Source organism: Chrysochloris asiatica, unplaced genomic scaffold, assembly GCF_000296735.1.
Source record: "Chrysochloris asiatica unplaced genomic scaffold, ChrAsi1.0 scaffold00314, whole genome shotgun sequence".
Classification (NCBI taxonomy): domain Eukaryota; kingdom Metazoa; phylum Chordata; class Mammalia; order Afrosoricida; family Chrysochloridae; genus Chrysochloris; species Chrysochloris asiatica.
The window spans coordinates 609,830-635,739 of record NW_006408832.1 but is presented as its reverse complement, the minus strand read 5'-3'; the positions used below and the strand labels follow the sequence as shown (position 1 = coordinate 635,739).

General features: G+C 55.6%; 1 protein-coding gene across 2 annotated transcripts in view; it reads left to right on the top strand.

Moving 5' to 3' along the window:
• Nucleotides 1-25,910, top strand: part of KIF1A (kinesin family member 1A) — a 64,386-nt gene that overhangs the window by 5,444 nt on the left and 33,032 nt on the right. The window contains exons 2-24 of one of the 2 annotated variants that reach the window (XM_006875201.1): nucleotides 1,698-1,774; nucleotides 1,887-2,066; nucleotides 2,831-2,896; nucleotides 3,085-3,263; nucleotides 3,511-3,622; nucleotides 4,356-4,433; nucleotides 4,675-4,740; nucleotides 5,220-5,237; nucleotides 7,431-7,506; nucleotides 10,528-10,606; nucleotides 11,360-11,502; nucleotides 12,031-12,057; nucleotides 13,282-13,415; nucleotides 14,214-14,293; nucleotides 15,289-15,364; nucleotides 17,308-17,387; nucleotides 17,688-17,803; nucleotides 17,921-18,004; nucleotides 18,788-18,968; nucleotides 19,240-19,312; nucleotides 19,468-19,561; nucleotides 21,149-21,297; nucleotides 21,569-21,747. In XM_006875201.1, coding sequence (XP_006875263.1) covers nucleotides 1,698-1,774; nucleotides 1,887-2,066; nucleotides 2,831-2,896; nucleotides 3,085-3,263; nucleotides 3,511-3,622; nucleotides 4,356-4,433; nucleotides 4,675-4,740; nucleotides 5,220-5,237; nucleotides 7,431-7,506; nucleotides 10,528-10,606; nucleotides 11,360-11,502; nucleotides 12,031-12,057; nucleotides 13,282-13,415; nucleotides 14,214-14,293; nucleotides 15,289-15,364; nucleotides 17,308-17,387; nucleotides 17,688-17,803; nucleotides 17,921-18,004; nucleotides 18,788-18,968; nucleotides 19,240-19,312; nucleotides 19,468-19,561; nucleotides 21,149-21,297; nucleotides 21,569-21,747 — 2,347 coding nt within the window. The remainder of the gene's footprint in view (nucleotides 1-1,697; nucleotides 1,775-1,886; nucleotides 2,067-2,830; nucleotides 2,897-3,084; nucleotides 3,264-3,510; nucleotides 3,623-4,355; nucleotides 4,434-4,674; nucleotides 4,741-5,219; nucleotides 5,238-7,430; nucleotides 7,507-10,527; nucleotides 10,607-11,359; nucleotides 11,503-12,030; nucleotides 12,058-13,281; nucleotides 13,416-14,213; nucleotides 14,294-15,288; nucleotides 15,365-17,307; nucleotides 17,388-17,687; nucleotides 17,804-17,920; nucleotides 18,005-18,787; nucleotides 18,969-19,239; nucleotides 19,313-19,467; nucleotides 19,562-21,148; nucleotides 21,298-21,568; nucleotides 21,748-25,910) is intronic. The other variant, XM_006875202.1, reaches the window with a different exon arrangement.

Sequence of the window (25,910 nt, the reverse complement as noted above, 5' to 3'; positions counted from 1 at the left end):
TGGATACATGCAATCTCCAGCTACCACCGTCAGCGTCCAGAAGGAGCCAGCAGGCACACTGTGTTCATGGTGTTCACTGTATGACGACATGCCACTCAGCTCAGGAAACCGCTCAGTTACGTTCCTTTTCTCCGCCCTCCGCATGCACTAGCCCTCACTTCTTTGTCCTTCTTCTGGGCACAAACCCTTTGTGTCTCTTGTTCAGAACCCTGGGAAACTTGACCGTGGTGTTGGGAGGGCTTGGGAGGACAGCAGGAGTGGGGAGGGAGTCTTAATGAGCTGGTCAGAGCCAGTCCGCACAACAGGGTCCTGACCCATTTGTTCCTCTTCAAGCCAGCCTCAGGGAAAGCCAGCTGAAGGGTCACTTCCTCGGGAACTCAGCTTGTTCCCTGCAAGTTGAGCTGGGAAAGAGGGGCTGCAGGAAGCTTCCGAGGCTTAGAGGTGTCTGAAGAGAGTAGGCCTGGGGGACTCTGGGTACCAGTTCTGCTGTGTGACCTGGAGAGAGGACGTCCCCTCTTTGGGCTCAGGGTCCCAATGACAAAGGCTGTTTCCCATCCAGACCACAGGACAATACAAGGGGGGTGGGGGAAGGGTAGAGCTAAAGTGGGAATGGGGAGCAAGTGGGGAAGGCCTAGTGTCTCTCCGGTGGTGGACACACTCACCACTTATGTGGACCACCCTGGCTGCTGTGTTCTGCACAACACCTGTTTCTGTCCCTGGGGGGACACCACCGTAGGGAGCACCCCCGTCCTTGTTGGGTGCACAGCAAACACCCCCGGCAGCAGGACACCATCAGAGCAGGATTGGAGACTCAGGGGGGACAAGGGTTCCTGACTGTAGTGCAGGGGCTGGGTGAGCGTGATCCTGAGGCAGAAGGGGAGCGATTGTCATTTCCATGATGATGCTGCATCCTCGAGCTGGGATTCTGGTGGTTTTGTCTGGGTCCCCGCAGCAGCTGACACCAGACCGCCTGTTGTCTGTCTCTGTTCCTGGAGTTGCCAGGAGTGATGCTCCCTGTCTGCCCTATTGGTCAGTCACTTCCTCCTGCTGTCTCTATACCAGTGGTGGTTCCAAATGTGTGGGGCAGACTCTGGGGGCACCTGACCTGGCCCTGGCCTGGGGAGGGGGCTTCCAGGTGCCTTGCAGTTCTGAGGGATGGACACTGATCCTGGTCACGGGTTGGTCTGACCACAGAGATTTGTGTGGAAGGAGACATATACGACTGACCCATGGGTTCTGGTCACAAGAACAGAGCCTAGAATGGACCTAGGTTCCCCAGCAGGATACTGAGCGAGGTGTGTGGGGTCCACAATAGTGGCAGGTGGCACCCCCACTCAGACTGAACATGGGGGGGTGGCTCCCAGATGCGTCTACAGCTGTGTGTGCAGTGCAGCTGGGACCTGGCGTAAAGAGAGGCTGTGAACCCCAGCTGAACTGCAAGAAGAGACCACACTGGGCTCCCTTAGGGGTTTGAGTCCAGTGGGCATTTCAGTGGGGATTGCAGGCCGCCAAGGGGCGTCAGCATCAGTGGGCTTCACAAAAAAGAGGTTTTCCCGGCCAGGTTCTGTCCCATGAGGACCCTTGAAGACCCCCTTCCTGTTGTGGGGTGCAGGTTCCTGGGCTAGATCTGTCCACGTGCACCGTCTTTAGGGGCCCCTCCCCCACACCCTTTTTAACCGTGTGGCCTCCATCTGCAGCCATCGTCAATCCCAAGCAGCCCAAGGAGACACCCAAGAGTTTCAGCTTCGACTACTCCTACTGGTCCCACACCTCGGTGAGCCAGCTGTGACTCTGGGGGCTGGGGTGGGCTCAGTGTGCAGTGCTTAGTGTATGGCCCAAGCTCTAGCCGCTGCTGGCCTCTGACCAGTCCCCTCCCTGCTTCTCAGCCCGAAGATATCAACTACGCCTCCCAGAAGCAGGTGTACCGGGACATCGGTGAGGAGATGCTCCAACACGCCTTCGAGGGTTACAATGTCTGCATCTTTGCCTATGGGCAGACAGGCGCTGGCAAGTCCTACACCATGATGGGCAAGCAGGAAAAGGACCAGCAGGGCATCATCCCACAGGCACGAGGCTGGGGACAAGCAGGGATCAGGCGGGATAGGGAGGGGGGAAAGCAGGAAGGAGGCTGGGGACAAGCAGGGATCAGGCAGGACAGGGAGGGGGACAAGCAGGGATTAGGCGGGACAGGGAGGGGGACAAGCAGGGATCAGGTGGGACAGGAAGGGGGACAAGCAAGCACAAGGCTGGGGACAAGCAGGGATCAAGTGGGACAGGGAGGGGGACAAGCAGGAAGGAGGCTGGGAGACCCAGCTGGCATCTCACAGGGCAGCCTAGGAAAGACTTGAAGCCCCCTCTGCTTTGATAAGTGGGGAAGGTGGGCTCTGGACTAGCTTCAAGGACTGAAGGCCTGGGTCCTGGGATGGAGAGGTAAGGGACCGTGGACAGACCGTGCCCACCTACCCACATACGTCTGTGGTCCCAGCTGGCTACTGTTTTGCCTAGTCAGGGAGGAGGATCGCACCAAGCCAGCTCCTCTCAGTGAGATGGACAGGGTGTCCCCCTCCCCATGCACATGAGGCCTGGGTCTGGGGAGAGGAGATGTCGGTGTGATCCATGTCTAAGGTAGGCCTGGGGACCCTGACAGAGCAGAATAATGTGGACTTGGTTTGCCACAGGCCTTATCAGTGGAAGTAATGGTGAGCGGGCCAGGCCCTGGGCATGTTGCCTAGGGCATGCTGGGGGATGTGGTTCTGGGGCCCCCAGTGGCCCCCAGCCCTGTGACCTGACAGATCTCTGCCTTTTCTTCACATTCCTGTTGTCGATACAGCTCTGTGAAGACCTCTTCTCCCGGATCAATGACACAACCAATGACAACATGTCCTACTCTGTGGAGGTGAGCCCCCTCTTGCTGTCTGGGCTAAGCCCCCTCTTGCTGTCTGGCCCAAGCCTGTGAGTCACCTGCCCATGTGACATGAACCATGTGTCGGTGGGTGGGCTGGGAGCTGAGTCCCCCTCACATATCTTCAGGGTCTCCTCTGGGGGTGGGTGTCTGAGGTTGATGGCGGGCCCTCTGGGCTGTAGGTCAGCTACATGGAGATTTACTGCGAGCGAGTCCGGGATCTCCTGAACCCCAAGAACAAGGGCAACTTGCGTGTGAGGGAGCACCCACTTCTGGGACCCTATGTGGAGGACCTCTCCAAGCTTGCTGTCACCTCTTACAACGACATTCAGGACCTCATGGACTCTGGGAACAAGGCCAGGTGTGTGAGGGGAACCCTGAGACTGCCCTGCCCCCAGTCCACTGTGACCATCTTTAAAGAGGACACGCCCACCTGTCTCACCTGCCACCCTGTCACCTGTAGGGGGCGCTGCCACCCACAGCTGCTCCTTGTTAGGGTGTCCACGAGGCCACTCTGCCGAGGACCCTGTTGTCCGATGGCTGGCCTCATGAGTCACCCCCTCGCTTTCTGGGGGAATGGAGGTGACATTCCGTCCCGCTGTCTCCAGGACCGTGGCAGCCACGAACATGAACGAGACTAGCAGCCGCTCCCATGCTGTCTTCAACATCATCTTCACCCAGAAGCGCCACGACGCGGAGACAGACATTACCACGGAGAAGGTGGGAGACGGGAGGGAGGGTGCCCGGAATGCGAGGCCCTGGAGTGGAGGGGCTCGGGCATTGACGGGGTGGTGGTGGGGTGGGCTGGGGGGTGGGCCCGTCCTTTCCTTCTCCTCCCCCTATCCCTCCCTGGTGCCATCTGGGCACAGCCCGCATCCAGCTGGGGGAGGGTCCCGTACCGGAGTTGTAGACAAAGGCTGGGAGTCCTGGGGGTCTCAGTGTATGTGTGGGGAGGAGGTAGAGAGGCCTAGAGGGTGTCCTTCCCTGCTGGCAGCCAAGGGCCAGCTCCACAAGAGAGGAGGCGGGGCTCTGAGCTGTAAGGCGGGGCGTTCTGTGGCCACCCCGCCCTCATGTTGGGTGACCCCGCCCCTGACGGCCGCCATTCCCTCCCCCACTCACCCCCACCCACCATGCCTACCCTTGGGGTCCTGGCCGGCTATGTGCCTGCTCTGTTGTCCCTTGAGCACCAAGGGCCCAAGTACAGTTGCCCTGAGGGGGCTGAGCGGTGCCGGGTTCGAATCTCAGCAGAGACAGAGGTGGTAGCGACAGGTGGTGGTGGTGGTTGTGCACCGTGGAGTCGGTTCCGACTCATGACGACCCTGTACAGGGTTTCCGAGGCTATAAATCTTTATGGGAGCAGAAATCTTCATCTTTCTCCTGGGGAACAGTTTCGAACTGCTGACCTTGAGGTTAGCAGCCCGATTTGTAACCACTGGAGCACCCTCCATTGCAGGTTAGCAAGATCAGCTTGGTGGACCTGGCGGGCAGCGAGCGGGCTGACTCCACTGGTGCCAAGGGCACACGCCTCAAGGTAGGGGGGACATGTGACCCACCCTACCCACCCAATCAGAGGGGCCCCAGAGATCCGGGGGGCTGGCTACATGGCTGTCCAGTCCCCTGAGGGAGACACCACCACAGCCCTGGGTGTCAAGAAGCGAATCCCTATGACCAGAGGGAGATCCTGGGCCCTGGGCTTCCTGTGAATCCTGTGGCCCTGGGGTGGTGGCTTAGACCCCTGAGGGCCTGGCCCTGACCATCTTCTCTGCCCACAGGAGGGAGCCAATATCAACAAGTCACTGACCACGCTGGGCAAGGTCATCTCAGCTCTGGCCGAAATGGTGAGCTGACTTTGGGTGCTACCAAGATGCCTCCTATTCCGCCCTCCTCGGGGGATGTTAGGAACCCATCACACCTCTGGCCGCCCCTGAGACAGCCAGAGATGAGGGATCAGGAAGCCAGAGGTGGACCCGGGAGCCTCCATTTCCTGTCAAATGTGGAGGGCCCACACTGCCACCTTCCTCCCAAGGGTCTGCTGAGGGTCACTACTGGCCTGATGAGCATGCTGTTGGTGTCAGCTCTGACCCTGCGGCAGCCCTGGCTCTGGGTGGTAGGCTCAAGGGATAGGCAATGCTGTCCACTCATTAGAAGGCCCAGGTCTCCGGCCTGGAAAAGGCCCATTCCAGAAGGCCCCCCTGCTCCGAGGGAGTGAGAGCTGCGGGTACCTGAGGCCTCAGCCTGCCTGTCAGGACCACAATGTCCTGGTCGTGGGGCCCTGGTCTCCCTTCACGCCTCAGACACTTTCTGTTTTCTCTTTCAGGACTCAGGGCCCAACAAGGTAAGCTGCCCTTGTCATGTCTCATGGCGCAGGGTCACTGCCTGCAGGAGAGGGGCCTGGAAGAAACGTGTCTGTGGCCTCAGCTCTCCCTGGGATGGCCACCCGTTCTGCCCAACGCTAGGCCAGGCGCTGTGCTGGGAGCTGGGCTGTAGTGGTGACCATATGGGAGAGAGATGGGACCACAGGTCAAACAAGACCTGCCAATACCAATACAATTACAGATGGACATGGACCCATAAAGGAAGGAGCTGGACTGTGAGGAGGGCAGTCTGTAAGAGGGATGGGTTTTAGTCTGAGTGCCCAAGAGTTTCTCAGACCAGAGACCTGAAGGGTGGCGAGGAGTCAGGCAGACAGGAGGACGAGCATCTGTGTCATGAAGGAGGACGACCTACGTGAGGGAGTGTGTGGGGACCATGAGAGGAAACATGTGAGGGGCTGACAGCAACTATGAAGACATGTGGGAAAGTGTGGAGCAGTGAGAAAGCGCGTGAAGCGTTGTGTGGACACTCAGACACTGAGGACTGGCGGGGAGCTGTGTGAGAAACTGGACCTGAGAGGAACTTTGTGAAGACGTGTGTGTGTGTGTGTGTGTGTGAAGAATTTTGAGGAACTGTGTGTGGAATGGTGTGAGGAACAGTGCTGAGTGAGAACAACTGTGTACAACTGCGTGGTCGGGTACTGAGAACTGAGGGCACTGTGAGGAATGGTGTGCGGGTCAGTGGGAACTGCATGAAGGGCTGAAGGACAGCAGAGGAACTTTGAGAGGGAGCTCAGGGAGCTGTGAAGGACCGTGGGGAGCTCTGTGGGCAGCTGTCCCAGATCACAGGGGGAGAACCGTGAGGAAATGCAGGAGAGAAGAGGGGGAAGAGCCGCCCGAGGAATTGGGTGAGAAGCCCTGGGAAACATCCTGCGGGGCTGTGTGGGAAATGGTCAGAGGAAAGGCTCTTGGTGAGGAGTTCTGAAGAACTGAGAGTACCCAGGGAACTATGGGAGGACCTGTTGAAGGGTTGTGTAGGGAAGCACGTATGTGGGGCTGTCTGACAGATTGTGAAGAACCGCACGAGGAACTGTGTGTGGACCTGTGTTAACAGTTGTGATGAAGTGTGTAGAACTGTGTGAGGAATTCAGAGGAACTAGGGAGCCTTCTAAGAAGCCCTAGTGGGGTGCTGTAGATCGGCACTGGACTGCGAACCACAAGGTCAGCAGTTCAAACTCACCGGCTGCTCCTCAGAAACCCTATACAGTGTGGCTATGAGTCGGAACCGACTTGATGGCACTTAAGAGCGACAACAACAAAGATTCACAGCTTCGGGCACTCTAGACAGGGTCACTGAGTCAGAATCCATTGATGGTAGTGGGTTTGGGTTGGGGGGTATGAAGACTTCCAGGAGGCACAATGTGAGACCATGAGGAACTCTGGGAAATCTGTGAGGTGCACTGGGTGAAGCTGAGGGGAACTCTGGGAGAGATCATGTGTGAGGACATGTGTGGGGGCACTTCTAGGCCCTGTTTGAGAACATGTATGACACCATGGTGTAACTCTGTGAGGTACAGCGTGAGGACGTGTTTAAAACTGTGGGGAACTGAGGCACTGTGTGACACTGTGGAGGAACTCTTGGGGGATTGTGTGAGGCTATGTGTGGAACTGGGTAAGGAATTTGGTGGGGGACTTTTAAAGACATGTGTGAAGCTGTGGGGGCCACTGAGGGACTGTGGGAGGACATGTGTGGAATTGGCTGGAAGTCTGTGAGGGTCTGTGTGACACTTGGGGATGTGAGGAGACCGTTTATGAGGACATGGGTGTAGGTGTGGGGCGAACTCTGTGAGGAAGAGCACGTTCTGTGCATCCCGGAGGGTAAGCCGAGTCATGGCAGAGTCTGGGGGGCCTGGGACTCCACAGTTAGTTGAGAAGCGCTTGTGGAGGGACAGAGTCGCCACTTCTGGGCCCAGATTGTGTGCTGGACAGACAGTGGGCGGAGGAACCTTGTCCTGGATTCTGGGCCGCAGTGGAGGCATCAGGGGTTCAGGCCGGGAGAGGCTGTGGGTGCCTGGGTACCTCCCTGTTCACAGACTCCCTGAGGACCCTCCAAAACCATCGGCTTTTGGGAGCTGCGCAGGCAGACCTTGCTGCACTTCCCTCCTCCTCCTCTCGGGGGCTCAGGGTTGACCCCTTGAATGCTTCTCCCTTATCAGAACAAGAAAAAGAAGAAGACCGATTTCATTCCGTACCGAGATTCTGTGCTGACCTGGCTCCTCCGAGAGAACCTGGGTAAGACTTCACAGGGTGGCAGGGGCCGCGCGTCCCGCTCTAGCTGGGGCCACCAGCTGTCTCTTCGTCCTACTGGGATGGGTTGTCCACCCACCAGCACACCTCTCACCATCTCTTGCTCGGGAACCACGATAGTCCCATGGGTTCCACAAAACGCACTTACTGGTGCCAACACTCCTGGTTCAGATGGCTGTGAGACCCAGACCAAGTCCCTGCCCCCTGGGCCTCAGTTTCTCCAAGCGAAAGAGTGGGTCTCGGACTAGATGATTGTGGAGAGCCGTTGTGGCACTGTAGGGTAAGCACTGGACTGCTACCAACAAGGTTGGTGGTTCACACCTGCCGGCTGTTCCTCAGAAACCTTATATAGGGCTGCTATGAATCGGAACCAACCTGACGGCCCACAAGAACTGTTGGCTCGCTGTGTTTTGAGGGACGTGATAAAGCACTTCTCCCACCTGTGTTCTGAGCCAACGAGACATAGGTGGGGAGGGGCTGGCCGATGGACCCTGAAATATGTCCCCCCTCCCCCTTCCCACCGATCCCTTTCCCTGCAAAATGACCTTGTGATCCTCCCTGGCTATATATACATTTTGGTAGGTGGGAACCCACTGAGAGTGGGCTCCCTGACCTTCCTTAGAAGCATGGCTGAGGTGTGTGGAGCTCCAGCTGGCTGGTCCTGCACCCTAGAACCGGCCAGGCTGACCCCCCACTCCTGACCAGTATGAAGTGCCTGGGCTTGTTTCCTAGGAGAGGAGGGGGCATATAGGAGGCTGACCCCATGAGCCAGGACAAAAGTGTCACAGGCATGTGTCTCCCTTCACCTGAAGAGTTGGGAAGGAGCCCCCTCCCACCAAGTCGATCCTCTGGAGCGTGAAGGAGACCCCAGGGTGAGGGCAGGGGTGCTCCCTGAACTCTTCTTAGGGCTGTTACAACAGAAAGAGCACACGGGAGTGGTTTTGAAAACTGAGATGTAGTTCCTCACAGTTTAGGAGACTAGAAGTTCAAATCAGGTCCCCAGCTCTCTTCTCGGAGGGAAAACTCTCATCTCAGCTTCTGGAGTATTCTTTGTGTCTCCACATAGCGGCTGTCTTCCCTCACCTCTGCTGGCTTCTATGCCGAGTCGGCTCCTTTGACATCTCAAAAGTAATTGATTTAAGAGCTCTTAAATGATGGGACACATCTGCCACAGAAGACTTTTTTTAAAAAAAAAGTGTTGAAGAGCAAAGATGTCAGCTTGAGGACTAAGGTGCGCCTGACCCAAGCCATGGTATTTTCAATAACCTCATATGCATGCAAAAGCTGGACAGTGAATAAGGAAGATTGTAGAAGAATTGATTCCTTTGAGTTGTGGTGTTGGAGGAGAATACTGAAAGTGCCATGGACTGCCAAAAGAACCAATAGATCCATTTTGGAAGAAGTGCAGCCAAAGTGTTCCTTGGAGGCCAAGATGGCTAAACTTCATCTCTCATACTTTGGATATATTGTCAGGAGGGACAAATCACTGGAGAAGGACATGTTTGGTAAGGTGGAGGGTCAGAGAAAAAGAGGAAGAACCCCAGTGAGATGGATTGGCCAAGTGGCAGTATTGATGGATTCAAGTGAGGCAACAGTAGTGAGATTGGCCCAGGATCGGGCAGTGTTTTGTTCTACTGTGCATAAGATTGCTATGGTTCGGTACCGACTCGATGGCACCTAACAGCAACAATAATGCTGTTGTTAAGTGGCTTTGAGTTGGTTCTGACCCATAGTGACGCTGTATAGTGTTTCTGAGGAGCAACTGGTGAGCTTGAACCGCTGACCTTGTAGTTCAAACCGACTTTAAAGTCTGGCACATTAACCTGCAGCGCCACACCAAGACTCAATCCACATGCATAGGGGTTAGGATCTACTAGATATATTTTGGGAGGTCAGTTCACTCAGAAACATGGCCCTACATGGTGTCCTGCTCTAGGCCCTTCACATGGCATTTCACATCCTTGTGGAGACTCGCTGGGAGTCTCCCCCTGGAGAGGATGGCCCACGGACACAGGCACGTGAGGTCAAGCAGGTGAGGCATGGGTACACAGACAGGCCAAGGTGTTGAGGATATGGCTAAGTGGGTCCGTGGGCAGGCCTTGTCAGATTGGCCCCTGCCCAATAATCACTCCATTGGCTGCTGGTGGTGGCTGCGTGCCATCGAGTTGGTTCCACCTCATAGCAACCCCGTATGGAGTTTCCAAGGCTGTAAATCTTCATGAGAGCAGAAAGCTTCGTCTTCTTCATGTGGAGTGACTGGTAGATTCAGCTACTGACCTTGCGGTTAGCAGCCCAGTTGGACGTCCACTGTGCTGCCAGGGCTCCTTATTCACGCCATTGTACATGTGCCATCGGGTCAGTTCTGACTCACAGTGACCCTGTACGGGGTTACCAAGGAGCGGCTGGCGGGTTTGAACCACCAACCTTGTGGTGAGCAGTCCAATGCTGCTCCTACAGCACCACACCAGGACCCCAGTCACTCCATTATGGGTCTTATATAGGGTAAATCTCCTTATTGAAAGTACCTCTGGGCCCTGCAGATGATTTAGTGACAGACTAAATTGGAACACTTCATTTTATCAGATGTGTTAAGTTCCCGATGCTGGCTCCAGGCTGCCCTTGGCTAGGAATCTGACATTAAATACTGTGAAAAAGATTTCAAACAAAATGACAAAGTGTGCGAACCCATTAATGGACCCCAACAGTCTTAATCATGGAGTAATGGCCACGTTACTTTTTATGGGCAGGGGCAGCCTGGTTGCTGTAAAATGGCCCCGGATGTAAGTACAATGCTGTGTAGGAGAAAGATCATGGAGGGGAGGGACCTGGTGCCGTGCAGAGGGGTGGCCAGGGAAGGCCAGTTGTCTGCATTTACCAGGCCAGCCCATGACTCCACTCCTCTCTGAGTCTCAGGCTACACAGCTGAGATGTGGTGGAGGGACCTCATGGTCATCTTAGGAGAGGACAGAGCAATGGTGCCTAGAACCTCTGGTGTCTGTCCCCCAGGTGGTAACTCGAGGACAGCGATGGTGGCAGCCCTGAGTCCTGCAGACATCAACTATGATGAGACGCTAAGTACACTGAGGTGGGTTCTCCTGCCTGGGGTGGGACTGGAGACTTCTGTGACTGGGTTGGAACCCCCACTAAGAAGGGTGTGCTCCTTAGGGGGTCTCACCTGTGTGGCTTCAAGTGGCTGCTCCAGGGCTCTCCGTTCTGTTCCCACTGCCCTATGGGCTGCGCTTTGTCGCCGAGGGCATGAGAGGGCCTGTACCATAACATTGGCAAACTCTCTGTCCTGGGTTAAGTCACATGCACACCTGCTGACAGTGGAAGAAATAGAGGTTTTTGGATTAGGTAGAGGGTGTCCTGGGGTGGGGCACCTGGCCCCGTGGCCCCACAGGATGACGCTTGGGTGGTTGGGTCCCACCAGCAGTAGGAAGACGTCTAGTTAAATGTCCTTGTTTAAAGAGCATCTGGGCATGTTAGCTTATGCGTGATACAGGTACAACATAGGTACACGAACCAGTTTTCCTCTCACTCCTGCCCCCTTGTGGTTGGACTTGCTCCCTCCTCCACGGGACCACAGGCTTCCTACTGAACCCTTTAACATCAGGAGACCACACCACCCTGTCCCCAGGTCTCAGCTTCCCTGAGTGGGGGCTGTTGGCCCAACCTGTACGTCTCCCCTGGTCAGTGGCCCAGTGGCCGCCCCCACTGCCTCACAGGTGGGGTGGCTGCTCATTTCACGCCAGGCTGTACCAAAGCTACGGAGGTGCCCACACAGCTGGGTGTGCCAGGCCTGTCCCAGCCATAGCCCACACCTGCCTTTGGTGTCCAGGTACGCTGACCGGGCCAAGCAGATCCGCTGCAATGCCGTCATCAATGAGGACCCCAACAACAAGCTGATTCGCGAGCTGAAGGATGAGGTGACCCGGCTGCGGGACCTGCTGTACGCCCAGGGTCTCGGCGACATCACAGATGGTGAGGACCCATCTGGGCAGGGCAGGCTGCAGACCTCAGATACAAGGAGCTTTGAGACCGCTTATGGCCAAGGTCTGCGAGACATCGCCACAGTGGGCGCCACCTGGTCCAGGCTGGGCAGCGGGCTCCGAGCTGTGGGCCCTGCTGTACTTGGCAGGGTTTGGGCCACATCCTGGACTGTGAATGGCTGTCTGACCCGGCCCAGGCCAGCGGCCCTCAGACTCACTGTCTGCACGCTGTGCTCTTGGGGCACACCACCTCTGGGTGGGAGGCCAGGGTGTGGGCTCATGACCCTTGGCCCAAAGGGAACTTCCTGATTTGGGTTTGGTGCTGGCCCCAGCTGGCCAGAAGTGTTTACCTGGAAGCTGCTCCATCAGGAGAAGGCTCTGGGCTGTGGGGTGGGGTGGGGGTAGGTGGGGGGGAGGTCCCTGTGCTGAGGCTACCAGCCCTGCTCCTGGCTGCAGGATCCCTAAGACAAACCTGCTCTTCTGTTTCTGTCTCTCCTTCCCTGCGCCTCTCCCGCCTTAGCCAACACTGTGCCCGGAGGACCTAAATGTGTGTATTCCCCACCCCTCTGCTGCCCATGCTCTGCTTGCTCCAGCCCCCTTGGGCCCAGGGCAGCACACTGGGCAGGGGCTGGCCTGGGAGGGGGAGGTCTGAGGCCCGCTCTGCAGTTAGGGCCTCCCTGTGGGTAGGGCCGCCCACCCCTGGTCGCCTGATTTTACATGAGGCCTGGAGCCCCTTTCGGGTGGAGCATACCCTTCTCAAACCACAAGTGGCCGGCCAAGGCCAGGCCCTCTGACCACCTGTGCTCCAGAGGCCTGTTGTTAAGTGTGGTTGAGTCCATTGTGATGCATAGTTACCCTGTGTAGGGTTCTGCAGATCGGCTGGTGAGTAGGAACTGCCGACCTTTCCGTTCCAACTGACCTTCTGGTCTGGTTGCTTACCCGACACACCAGGACCCTGGAATGTCGGTGCCTCAGACCCCTGTGGACACCAGGCAGCCTGGCCCCTCTCGACCCCCTAAATTTCTCCAGCCCACCCCTCTGTGCCCCAAGGCCCCTCCCTAGAAGCACTCACCTTGGCTCTGACAGACCCTCAGCCTCCTGTTGGCTTCGGCCAGGCCCCAGGGCCTATGAGAGGGTTGGGCTCCCACCTCTGGGGGAGCAGGCAGCCTCAGTTTCCCTGCCCTTGCTGCCCCATGCTTGCTGCTGCTCTGCTGTGTGTCTGCTTCTGCCAGGAAGGGCCTGGCACCCCAGCCCACTAGGGGTCACAGCCCCTTTTGACTTTGGAGGCATCAAGTCATGTATTGGGGGCTCTCAGAGCTCCCAGTACAATCTCACGGGTGGAGAGAAGGGGCTTCGCAGTGGTCCTTGGCTCACCTCCCTGTTCCACCTTCTGCACCCAGATGCTGATGGGTGCAAGTGTGAGGGATGTGGGCCAGTGATGCCCTGTACCATGAGGTCACAGCACAGGGCGGGGGCCAGGAAAGGGCAGGGTCAGGGCAGGTCCGGGTGCCTTGTCAGCCGGGTGGGGGCCCTGAAAGCAGACGGGAGAAGGCAGGACAGACATCGGGGGTGGCATGTGCTGTCCGCTGACAGGGGCTTGGCTGCCCCATGCTGCGCTGGCTTTGCCTCTGCCCCTGTTGACCCGAGCTTCTCTAGTGTCTCTTCTATCTGTCTGTCAGTCTGCTACCCTGCGCAGATGGGCTGACCTCCGGAACAGTAACCCTGGAGGCAGCGGGCCAGCCTGTTCACATCCCTGTCCCTGTCTCCACAGTGACCAACGCCCTGGTAGGCATGAGCCCCTCGTCCTCGCTCTCAGCTCTGTCCAGCCGTGCCGCCTCGGTGTCCAGCCTGCATGAACGCATCCTGTTCGCCCCTGGCAGCGAGGAGGCCATTGAGAGGCTGAAGGTGAGGCTGGCTACACGATCCCCTCCCACCAAGGACCAGGGTGGAGTGGCCAACAGAAGGCCTGGTGGGGGGAACAGACAGGACACAGGGCTGGGACCGGGTACCCACAGCTCCAGTCAACTTGGTCCCTCCGGGAGGCCAGGGCCAGGGCCTGCACATGTTGGACCAGTGGCCAGACAGGCCAACTGGCAAGAAGCGCCCCCTGAAGGTGGGACATCCGCAAGGCCAGACCTGAGTGTGCGCAGTGGAGAGGAAGGGACCCAAGCCTTGGGGCTGTTGTTCCTGCCAGAGCGGGAGAGTCCCTGTCTCGCACCCTGCCCTCTCTCCCCAATGCCCATCTGTCCAGCAACACACCAAGTGTCCCAGTGTTGAAAGCAGAGACCTCCTTCTGGAGCGTTTTGTGTGATACGGCGCATTTGTACGGCCACCTGAGCCCTGGGGCCCACAGCCGCTCTCCCTGCTTCCCATCCATGCGCACTGGCAGCAGGCTGGGTGGACCAGGAGGGGGAGATGGAGGGTCGGACCCCAGGTGGTAGAGGGCTGGAGGAGTTTGTGGCCTTGGACATGGATTGTGGGGGGCCCACTTGGTGTGTGGCGGGAGGGGAGTGTCCTGAATGGGCATGCTCCCCAGAGTGCTCAGCGGTGGAGGGACAGTGAGTCCAAGGAGCCACGTCTTGTCTCAGGGTCCTTTTCTACTCTCCCCTTCCCCATGGGGATGTCTGAAGACCCTGAGCCCCACAGTGGTCCTGTCTGTCCCTCTCTCCGCTGACCCTGTCCCTCCCTGCTGTCTGGTCCCAGGAGACGGAGAAGATCATTGCTGAGTTGAATGAGACCTGGGAGGAGAAGCTGCGGCGTACGGAAGCCATCCGGATGGAGAGGTGGGGTGGACAGCCGGAGGTCACGGGAAATGAGGGCGGCAGCTAGCCAGCTTATGGAAATGGGGGTGGGGAGCCAGGGGCTCATTACAACTGGGGGCAGGCAGGGGATCACAGAAACTGACGGTTTGGCAGCTAGCTCATGGAAATGGGAAGAGGGGAGAAGCAGCGAGGCCATGGCAACTGAGATGAAGGAGAGCCAGTGGATCATGGAACCTAGTGTGTGCATGTGGGCGATCCAGGGGACCACAGAAACGGGACAGGGAGAACCAGGGGACCACAGAAACTGGACAGGGAGATATAGGGACCACAGAAACCGAGGGTGGGGTAGGGGAGCCAGGGGACCACAGAAACTGGACAGGGAGACCCAGGGGACCACAAGAACCGGGGGTGGGGTGGGGTGAGCCAGGGAACCACAGAAACCAGGGGTGGGGTGGGGGGAACCAAGGGACACAGAAACGGGACAGGGGGATCCAGGGGACCACAGAAACTGGACAGGGAGACCCAGGGGACCACAGGAACCGGGGGTGGGGTGGGGGGAGCCAGGGGACCACAGAAACGGGACAGGGAGATATAGGGACCACAGAAACCGGGGCCAGAGGCAGGGCAGAGCCAGGGGACCACAGAAACTAGATAGGGAGACCCAGGGGACCACAGAAACTGGAGAGGGAGATATAGGGGACCACAAAAACTGGGGGAGGGGTGGGGATCACAGAAACAGATGGGGGCAGCTTGTGAGCTCACAGTGAGGCACTTAGTTTCGGTTCTGGCTTCCTGCCTCCTGGGACTCCACATCCCAGATTCGGGACCAACTCACCCCCACCCCCACCGTGCCACCACTGAATTCCAGTGGGCAGGGTGCAGACCTGCACAGGGTTCAACGTGTGTGTGTGGGGTAATGCATACACTGCTCTCATGAACGCAGCCTCAGGGCCCCTCGCCCATGCAGAACAGGCAGCGAAGCCTGGGGGTTATGCTGACCCCGCTTCTGTCCCCAGGGAAGCGCTGCTGGCCGAAATGGGTGTGGCCATGAGGGAGGACGGTGGCACCCTGGGTGTGTTCTCTCCAAAGAAGGTAGGTCCTTTGGTGATTCCCAGCTCCCCTGGAGCACCTACTGGCTCTGTGGGTACCCCATGAAACACTGTGGGTACCCCATGAAATACTGTGGGTATCCATAAAACACATCCATGAAATACTGGCTCTGTGGGTACCCCATGAGACACTGTGGGTAACCCCATGAGATACTGTGGGTACCCCATGAGACACTATGGGTAGCCCATGAAACACTGCTGGGTTTCAGCTTCCTGGGAAGCACAGGGGTCCTGGGAGCAGAATAGACAAGGAGTGATGTGGTTCTGTCCACAGCCAAACCTCCTCTTCAAGGGAGTCCCCCACCCCCACCAGGCTTACATGTGGCTACTGCCTGAGGCATGTACTTGGCCCCTCAAGGTCAGGAGCCCAAAGCTGCAGATCCAGGCACTGAATGTGGAGTTGGGGTAATGCCAGTTCTGGGAGGGACTCCTCTTCATTCACCCAGGCCTGACTCCTGCACTAGAAGTGGGGTTTTCCAACTGGGTGTCTGCCTCTAAGGTAGCAGGGTTTCTGCAGTTTCCCCAATTCAGCAGGTCCAGCTGAGGAGGAGGCTTCCTGGGGATTCTCAGAGCACAGATCCCTCAAGAATACATACATGCGCACATGAATACACATACATGTGTCATGCACACAGCCACATACAGGCACACACAGACACGTGTATGAATACACATACATGCACATACCGACATGTGCACAATCCTGTACACACTTGCACACAAACACACCATCATGTGCACAACCACACAACATACGTGCACACCACCACACACACATACACACACATATACATGCATGTGCATTCACACATCCATGTACATGTGCACTCAGTCACATACACATGCAAGCATACACCCATGCAGTTGTGCACACATGCACCACATGCATACTCACGTGCAGCCATGCACACAAATGTGCACACATATGCAAATCACACAAGTCATGTGTGCATGCACAGACACAGTCATGTACACTTACACATGCACACACATTCATGCACACGTGCACACACATGTGCAGCCTCACAGCCATGTACATATACTTATATGTGCGCTACAGTCATGTATACCTGCACACACACATACATATATAGATGCACACACATATAGCAGATAAGCTCAGGCTGCCTAGGAGCCTCCTTAGAGATAGTGATCATCTGTCTGGCCCCAGTGATGGTCACAGGGTCCTAGGTCCATCTTCTTCTCCCAGAGCCTTGTCCATGGGTGGCTCTGTTTGTAGGAAAGGGTGTCTATGCTCTTAAAGGCCTTGACAGTGAGACCCTGGTGTTGGAGACCCCCTGCCAGCCTCCCTGCCACTGGAGGATAAATCCCTCAGGGTTGTCCCTTCCAGTCAGGAGGCAAACTAGGAGCCTCAGGGTTCACTGGACCTGGCAGGGATGCGGCATGTCTCATGTGTGAGCGTGCCTCAGGGACACAGGCCATGGAGCCTGGTGTGTGGGCTGTGCCCTGCCGTTGCAGTTGGCACACACAGATGCTGCTTAGCTGTTTCCAGTGTTCAGGCACACTACATCAAAGGGACTTTTCTGATCTCCATCTGACCCGTCTGCCCTGTCCCCAGATGGTTAAAGGACTTTTAACTCCCCCACATACACTGCTGTCCCCCAGCATGGGCTCCACGTGTCCAGCAGGCACTGCCGAAGGCTGGAAGGAATGGTGGTACTGAGCCCTTCCCCCAGTTGATCCTGGAACACTGGGGGCCACACCACACAAGGTGCACACTCCTCCAAGCAGCGGCCCCACCAGATGGAACTGGTCCACGGTGCCCACCTGAGGGGCAGCTGAGTTTCGATCTCAGGGCCAGGGCATCATGGCCAGGGTGGGGCGGTGGTCCATCTCTGGGAAGAGGTGGGAGTGGTGCTGGGCTGCAGCACCTTCCCCAGGACAAGGTGACCCTCCTCCCTCCAGACGCCGCATCTGGTCAACCTGAACGAGGACCCATTGATGTCCGAGTGTCTCCTCTACTACATCAAGGATGGAATCACCAGGTCTGAGGGGGCTGTCCAGGGCCCCTGATCCTGCCCATCTGTGCTTGCCTCCTGTGGCCATCAGGGCCTGGGGGACAGCCAACTCCTACCCATGCACATGTGCGTGTGTGGTCACTCTGGATACAGGCACCATGCCCCTGACTCCCAAGTGCTCCCCAGAAGACCCCGCTGTGGCTGTGCCGAGTCCGGGCTCAAGTGACCCCTGTTCCCTTGCAGAGTGGGCCGGGAGGATGCCGAGAGGCGGCAGGACATTGTGCTGAGTGGACACTTCATTAAGGAGGAACATTGCATTTTCCGGAGTGACTCCCGAGTGGGCCGGGAGGATGCCGAGAGGCGGCAGGACATTGTGCTGAGTGGACACTTCATTAAGGAGGAACATTGCATTTTCCGGAGTGACTCCCGGGGGGGCAGCGAAGGTACCCCACTGCCCAACCCTCCTAGCCCTCCCTCCGGTGTGGCCAATTTCCAAGCTCCTAGCTGTTCGGAGGCATCTATGGGCAGTGGGTGTTCAAGTGTCCCCGTCTACCCCACAGCAGTGGTGACCCTGGAGCCCTGTGAAGGTGCTGACACCTACGTCAATGGCAAGAAGGTCACAGAGCCCAGTGTCCTGCGGTCAGGTAGGACACCCACTGTGGGGCACAGGGGTGTGAGGGGCCAAGCCAACCCCCATTCAGCGGCCGCTTGTGCTGTTCTCCAGGGCTGCTGGGGGCCTGCGAGGGAGAGGTAGGGGCAGCTTCTGCACAGCACCTGGCCTCCAGGATTGGTTCTGGGCAGAGCGGACCCCCAGAGTTATAGGATCACAAATGTATTCAAGTCCCTTCTTTGGAAAAGTAGAAATGCACAGGCAAGCCTCCTGATGGTGGAGGTGGGGTGAGGACCCTCCCCGAGCCCAGCCGGGGGAAGGGCTGAGAGGGGACACTGACCTACCCCCTCTGAAGAGCTTGGTTTTCCACGTCTGTAGAGACCCCAAGCTTCGGGGGTCCTGCCTTTGGGCCTGAGGAAAATTATGGAGAGGTGGGGTCCCTGCACAACCAACTCATGGATGGGGGCTGGGCTGGCCACGAGTAGGGGTGGTCAGTCAGTGCTATTCCAGGGTGTGGACATTTGGGGTGGTCCTGGTGCCCAGGGGTTCTGCAGAGCCTGGGCTGAAGGGAGCCTCGATTTGGGGTTTCTTCCTGGTGCCTGAGCTGACTTTGAACATTGAGGGCTAGTGGATTGGGGGAGAGGACTTCAGGCACAAGGCTCAGGTGAGGAGGCAGGTCCAGGTCCGGGGTTTGGGCGTGGCCTGGCTGGGGAGGGCACCGTGGAGCCTGGGGTGGGAGAGACTGTAGGCTGTTTGAGGGGGTGCCTCTTTTCTTGGCTTCCTGCTCTCACCCCCACGCCACCTGGTGTCCCCCCAGGAAACCGCATCATCATGGGAAAGAGCCACGTGTTCCGCTTCACTCACCCGGAGCAGGCGCGCCAGGAGCGGGAACGCACACCCTGCTCCGAGACACCCGCTGAGCCGGTGGACTGGGCCTTCGCCCAGAGAGAACTGCTGGAGAAGCAGGGGATCGACATGAAGCAGGAGATGGAGCAGAGGTGGGGGTGGTCCAGAGAGAGGGGAGGGGGCGGGGCAGAGGGGAGGAAGTTGGGCAGGGCTGAGAGGGTGGGGGGGTGCTGAGATGAAGCGGGGAGGGAAGAGGGGAGGGGGGCAGAGGCTGAGGTGAGGGAAGCAGGGGCAGAAGTTAGGGGGTGGGCTAGAGGTGGGGGACAGAGTTGAGGTGAGGCCGGAGCAAGGCCAGCTCCCACCTGCACCCCAGTGCCCTGGCACCCCCACATCTCCTTACCTGCTGGTGCCCCACCCCCCCAGGCTGCAAGAGCTGGAGGACCAGTACCGCCGTGAGCGGGAGGAGGCCAATTACCTGCTGGAGCAGCAGAGATTGGTGAGGGACCCTCAGGGAGCTCCACCCAGGCTCTTGGGGCAGTTAGGGACTCTGGAGAAGCTGGGTGCCCAGCCTCCCAGTTGTCCCCAGGGTGTGGGATGTGGTCAGGAGGGCTGTGAAGGGCTGAGCCAGTCCTGTGGCCTCGTCCCTCTCAGGACTATGAGAGTAAACTGGAGGCCCTGCAGAAACAGATGGACTCCAGGTACTACCCAGAGGTGAACGAGGAGGAGGAGGAGCCGGAGGATGAAGGTGAGAGGCCAGAGTGGGCGGGGTCTTGGGGAAGAGGCAGCTCTGGGCCTTCTGGAAGTCAGTGGCATCACTTTGTGCCTAGGAAGGGCTCCGGGTCATGTTCCAGCAGGAGAGTTCAGTCACACACGTAGTGTAAAACTCACCCACACGTACACTGTACAGGCAAGCATGTGTATGCATACACCTGCACGCACGTGTGCACATGTTCCAGCAGGCGAGCCCAGCCAAACATGTAGTGTGCACATTCGTGTACATGTACACTACAAACACAGACACGCACACATGCACCAGCAGGAGAGCACACCAACACATGTACAGTGCATATGTGTTTGCATGTACATGACACCCAGATATGTACAATTCACCAACAGGAGATTACACTCATACATGTAGAGTGCATATGTGTGCACATGTATGTACACACCATGCAGGCACGTACATATACACCAGCCGAGAGATGCATTCACACACATTAATACAAGTGTATACACCTGTACACTGCACTCTAACATGTACACGTGCACCAGAAGGAGGGTGCTCCCATACATGTAGAGTGCACACACATGCACATACACCAGCATCAGGATGCACCCACACATCTATACTAAATGTGTGTGCACATTTATACTGCACCCAGATGTGTACACATGCAGCAGCAGGAGGGTGCTCCCACACATGTAGCGTGCACATGTACACTGCACACACACACACACATACACCAGCAGCAGGGTGCACCCACACATATATACTAAATGTGTGTGCACATTTATACTGCACCCAGACATGTACAAATGCACCAGCTGGACAGTGCTCCCACACATGTAGAGTGCACACTCATGTACATGTATGCTGCAAACACAGACATGTGGCAACAGGAGACTCCACCCACACATGTAGAGTGCATGTGTGTTCATGTGTATGCTGCACCCAGGCATATGCACATACACCAGCAGGAAGGTATACTCACATGTAGAGTGCACACTCATGTATACTTCCATTGCACCCACAGCCGTGTACACATACATCTGTATGCATGCCTCTGCATTTCCACACAATGTGTACACACGCACACTCTACATATCTGCATGCATGCACAAGTGCATATTATACACACATGTTCATACGCACCCAGTGTACACATACATTTGCACATGTACAACACAAAACATGTGGCCACATACACAACACACAGATCCACCCACATGCACACAATTAATACTCTGCAATACACCTTCACAACATGCTGTACACACATTCACATGCACACATATTTGTTCATGTTGGCTGTGAAGGGCATGTGAACACAAAAGCAAATGAATACGTGCATATGGTTTGCACACTCACATGTGCACATACATACACACACATAGAGATGGGATGCACACTCATGTGTGCATACTCATGCACATAAGTGCATATATGATGCACAACCCTGCTGGTTGGGCTGGCTTCAGGGGCACGGAGTTGGCTCAGGGCAGCTCCGAACAGTGACCAGCTCCATCAAGTCTGCTTGGCCTCCCTGACACTGGGCTCTTTGGCTGGGTGCTTGGTGGAATTTCCCATGGTGACTATGGACTGCCTTCACAGTTCAGTGGACAGAACGGGAGTCTGAGTTGGCGCTGTGGGCCTTCCGGAAGTGGAAGTGGTACCAGTTCACATCCCTGCGTGACCAGCTGTGGGGGAACGCCATTTTCCTGAAGGAGGCCAATGCCATCAGCGTGGAGCTCAAGAAGAAGGTGGGGCCTGAGGTGCACCCCTGGGACCTTGCACTGTGTGTGACGGGGCACCGGGCAGCCCAGCGGAGGGGCATGCCCCCACCTCACCTGGGTCCTTAGAAGGGCTGGCAGTGGGTGGGTGGGGGGCAGGCACTCCTCTGGCTCTATGATTGGCTGAAGGCTGAGGCAAGCAGCAGGGTCTCAGGGCTGACCCCCAGGAGGTGGGACAGGCACTCCTTGGGGACCTGTCCCTCTCCCAGGGCTGACACTCAGCCCCTCCCACCTACACCAGGTCCAGTTCCAATTTGTCCTCCTCACGGACACACTCTACTCTCCGCTGCCTCCGGACCTGCTGCCCCCCGAGGCTGCCAAAGACAGGGAGACACGCCCCTTCCCCCGCACCATTGTGGCCGTGGAGGTGCAGGACCAAAAGAATGGGGCCACCCACTACTGGACGCTGGAGAAGCTCAGGTGGGGCCATCGGGCGGGCAGGAGGTGGACAGTGGGAAGGGCAGGTGGACCATGGCCTGAGCCACAGTGATGCTGTGTGCCCTGACACATCTCTATGTTTCTATGGAGAAAACGGTGGTGCAGGGCCAAAGGGTTACCAGAGAGGAGAGGGCAGGGCTGGTGGGGACCAGCAGGGAGCTGTCACCTGGGACCGAAGTGTAGTCCACCCAGGCTGGGCCCCACAGCGGCGCGGGGACGAGCACCCCACCTCTTGCACACCACCATCATCATGTAGGAGGCATTCTCTAGCCAGCCTAGTTGAGGTGAAAGGGGGCTGGATGGAGGGAGGTCCATGGGAGAAGACTGGGCTGGGAGTAAAGTGGGCTGGCAGGGGGCACTGCTCAACCTGAGAAATGGTGTCTTCCTACAAGCTTGGCTCCACTCACACAAACTCTCTCTCTCACACACACTCACAGGGACATGTACATACATGCATACACCCTCACACACACTCAGAAACACTTAAATGCATATACACACTCACAAATACATACACACACACTCAGGAACACCTGCATACACCGGCACACACTCTCAGGAACATGTACACATGTGACACGTATTCAGAAACACTTAAACATATACATACACAAGCTCATGAATGCATACACACACATAGGCACACTTACACACATACATACATGCTCACACACCCACAGGCACACTTCCACTCACAGGCACACACATTCACACAACTCACTGTCACTTACTGCACACAGTCACACCTACACACATACACTCACACACAGAGGCATATTTATTTAGTAATACCATCCCACTTACATATACTCATGTACACACTCAGACACTCATGCACAAATTCACATGTGCACACATCGGCACACGCAGTCACACATCGGCACGCAGAGTCACACATCGGCATGCAGAGTCATACATTGGCACACAGTCATCCATCAGCACATAGAGTCACACATCAGCACACACAGAGTCACACATTGGCACACACAGAGTCACACATTGGCACACACAGTCACACATCGGCACGCAGAGTCACACATCGGCACGCAGAGTCACACATCGGCACGCAGTCACACATCGGCACACACAGAGTCACACATCGGCACACACAGAGTCACACATCGGCACACACAGAGTCACACATCGGCATGCAGAGTCACACATCGGCACACACGGAGTCACACATCGGCACACACAGAGTCACACATTGGCACGCAGTCATCCATCAGCACATAGAGTCACACATTGGCACACAGAGTCACACATCGGCACACACGAAGTCACAAATCGGCACACACGGAGTCACACATTGGCACGCACTCATCCATCAGCACATAGAGTCACACATCAGCACACACAGAGTCACACATAGGCACACACGGAGTCACACATCGGCATACACAGAGTCACACATCGGCACGCAGAGTCACACATCGGCACTCAGAGTCACACATCGGCACACACAGAGTCACACATCGGCACGCAGAGTCACACATTTGCACGCAGAGTCACACATCGGCACGCAGTCATCCATCAGCACGTAGAGTCACACATCGGCACACAGAGTCACACATCGGCACACACAGAGTCACACATCGGCACACACAGAGTCACACAGTGGCACACACAGAGTCACACATCGGCACGCAGAGTCACACAGCAGCATGCAGAGTCACATATTGGCACGCAGTCATCCATCAGCACAGAGTCACGCATCGGCACACATAGTCACACATCGGCATGCAGAGTCACACATCGGCACGCAGAGTCACACATCGGCATGCAGTCATCCATCAGCACATAGAGTCACACATCGGCACACAGAGTCACACATCGGCACACACAGGGTCACACATCGGCACACACGGAGTCACACATCGGCACACACGTAGTCACACATTGGCACACAGTCATCCATCAGCACATAGAGTCACACATCAGCACACACAGAGTCACACATCGGCACACACAGAGTCACACATCGGCACACACAGAGTCACACATCAGCACGCAGAATCACACATTGGCACGCAGAGTCACACATCGGCACACACAGAGTCACACATCGGCACGCAGAGTCACACATTGGCATGCAGAGTCACACATCGGCACGCAGTCATCCATAAGCACGTAGAGTCACTCATCGGCACACAGAGTCACACCTTGGCACACAGAGTCACACACTGACACGCAGAGTCATACATTGGCAGATCAAAGTCAGACAGATAAACACACTCACATGCCCATCAAATGACACACACATACATGTCTACAAGCACATTACAAACAACATACTCATAGATATACACTTTTTCTTTCTTGTACAAATTATTCACACGTATACAAATACACACTCATATAGATATTAACGCACTCACCCTCACACACGTAGACACCCAATATGCACACGCTCCAATCCATGCTTAAAAACATATACACATTAGCAGACATGCAAACTTACAGTTGTCTGTCACTTTGCTGTACTGTGGTGGGTTTTGTGTTGCTGTGATTCTCGAAGCTGTACCACCAGTATTTTAATACCAGCAGGGTCACCCACGGTAGACATGTTTTAGCTGAGCTTCCAAAGACAGACAAGGAAGAAGGAGAGACGAACTACTTCTGAATATTTAATCACTGAAAACCTTATAAATAGCAGTGAAACACTGTCAGCACAAGAATATTGAATACTGAAACATGACAAAGAGCATCAGAATATTGTCAGATTCAGTGCTGGAAGATGAGCCCCTCAGGTTGGAAGGCACTCAAAATATGACTGGGGAAGAGCTGCCTCCTCAGAGTAGAGTTGATCGTGGTGACGTGAATGGAGTAAAACCTTTGGGACCTTCATTTGCTGATGGGGCACAACTCAGAATGAAGAGAAACAGCTGTAGACATCCATTAATAATTCGAACATGTAACATATGAAGTATGAATATAGGAAAATTGAAAATGGTCAAAAATTAAATGGATTGTATAAACATTGATATCCTAAGGCATTAGTGAGCTGAAATGGACTGATATTGGCCATTTTGAATCTGATGGCCACATGGTTTACTGTGCTGGGATGACAAATGAAAGAGGAATGACGTCACATTCATTATCAAAAAGAACATTTCAAGATCTGTCTTGAAGTACAATGCTGTCTGTGATAGGGTAGTGTCCATACACCTATAAGAGAGACCAGTTATAATACCATTGTTCTTCAAATGTGCACACCAACCTCTGAAGCCAGTGATTTTGAAATTGAAGAACTGATCAAACATATAATCTACATGGATTGATAATTACTGGCGGTTGAAATTCAGAGGGTGGAAACAAAGAAGGATTCATAGTTGGAAAATATGACCTTAGTGATAACAACGATGCTGGCGATCGCATGATAGAATTTTCTAAGACCAATGACTTCTTCATTGCAAATACTTTTTTTTAATATATATATTTTATTGTGATAGTTTACATGGGAGAACATTAGCTTTACATTCATCCTATCGTTTATCATTTCATTACCATGGTTACAATCCCCTCCATGCATCATCAACCAACCAAATGGTATACCCTGCAAGCCTGCCCCTGGTCATCAGCACAAAGCCCCTATCCCTCTCTGGTACAAATACTTTTTTAAACAACATAAATGATGACTATATATATGGACCTTAGCAGATGGAACACACAGAAATCAAATTGACTACATCTGTGGAAAGAGATGGTGGAAAAGCTCCATATTATCAGCCAAAACAAGCTCAGGGGCAGACTGTGGAACAGACCATCAATTACTCATATGCAAATCCAGGCTGAAGCTGAGGAAAATGAAAACAAGTCCATAAGGGCCAAAATATAACCTTGAATATATCCCACCTGAATTTAGAGACCGTCTGTAGAAATTTGATGCACTAGATACTAAAGACCAAGGACCAGAAGAGTTGGGGGATGACATCAAGAACACCATACAGGAAGAAAGTAAAAGGTTATTAAGAAGACAGAAAAGGAGAAAAAGACCAAAATGGATGTCAGAAGAGACTCTGAAGCTTGCTTTCCAGTGTGGAGATACTAAAGCTAAAAGAAGAAATGAGGAGGTAAAAGAGCTGAATAGAAAATTTCAAAGGCCAGCTAGAGAAGACAAAGTCAAATGTTATAATGAAAGGTGC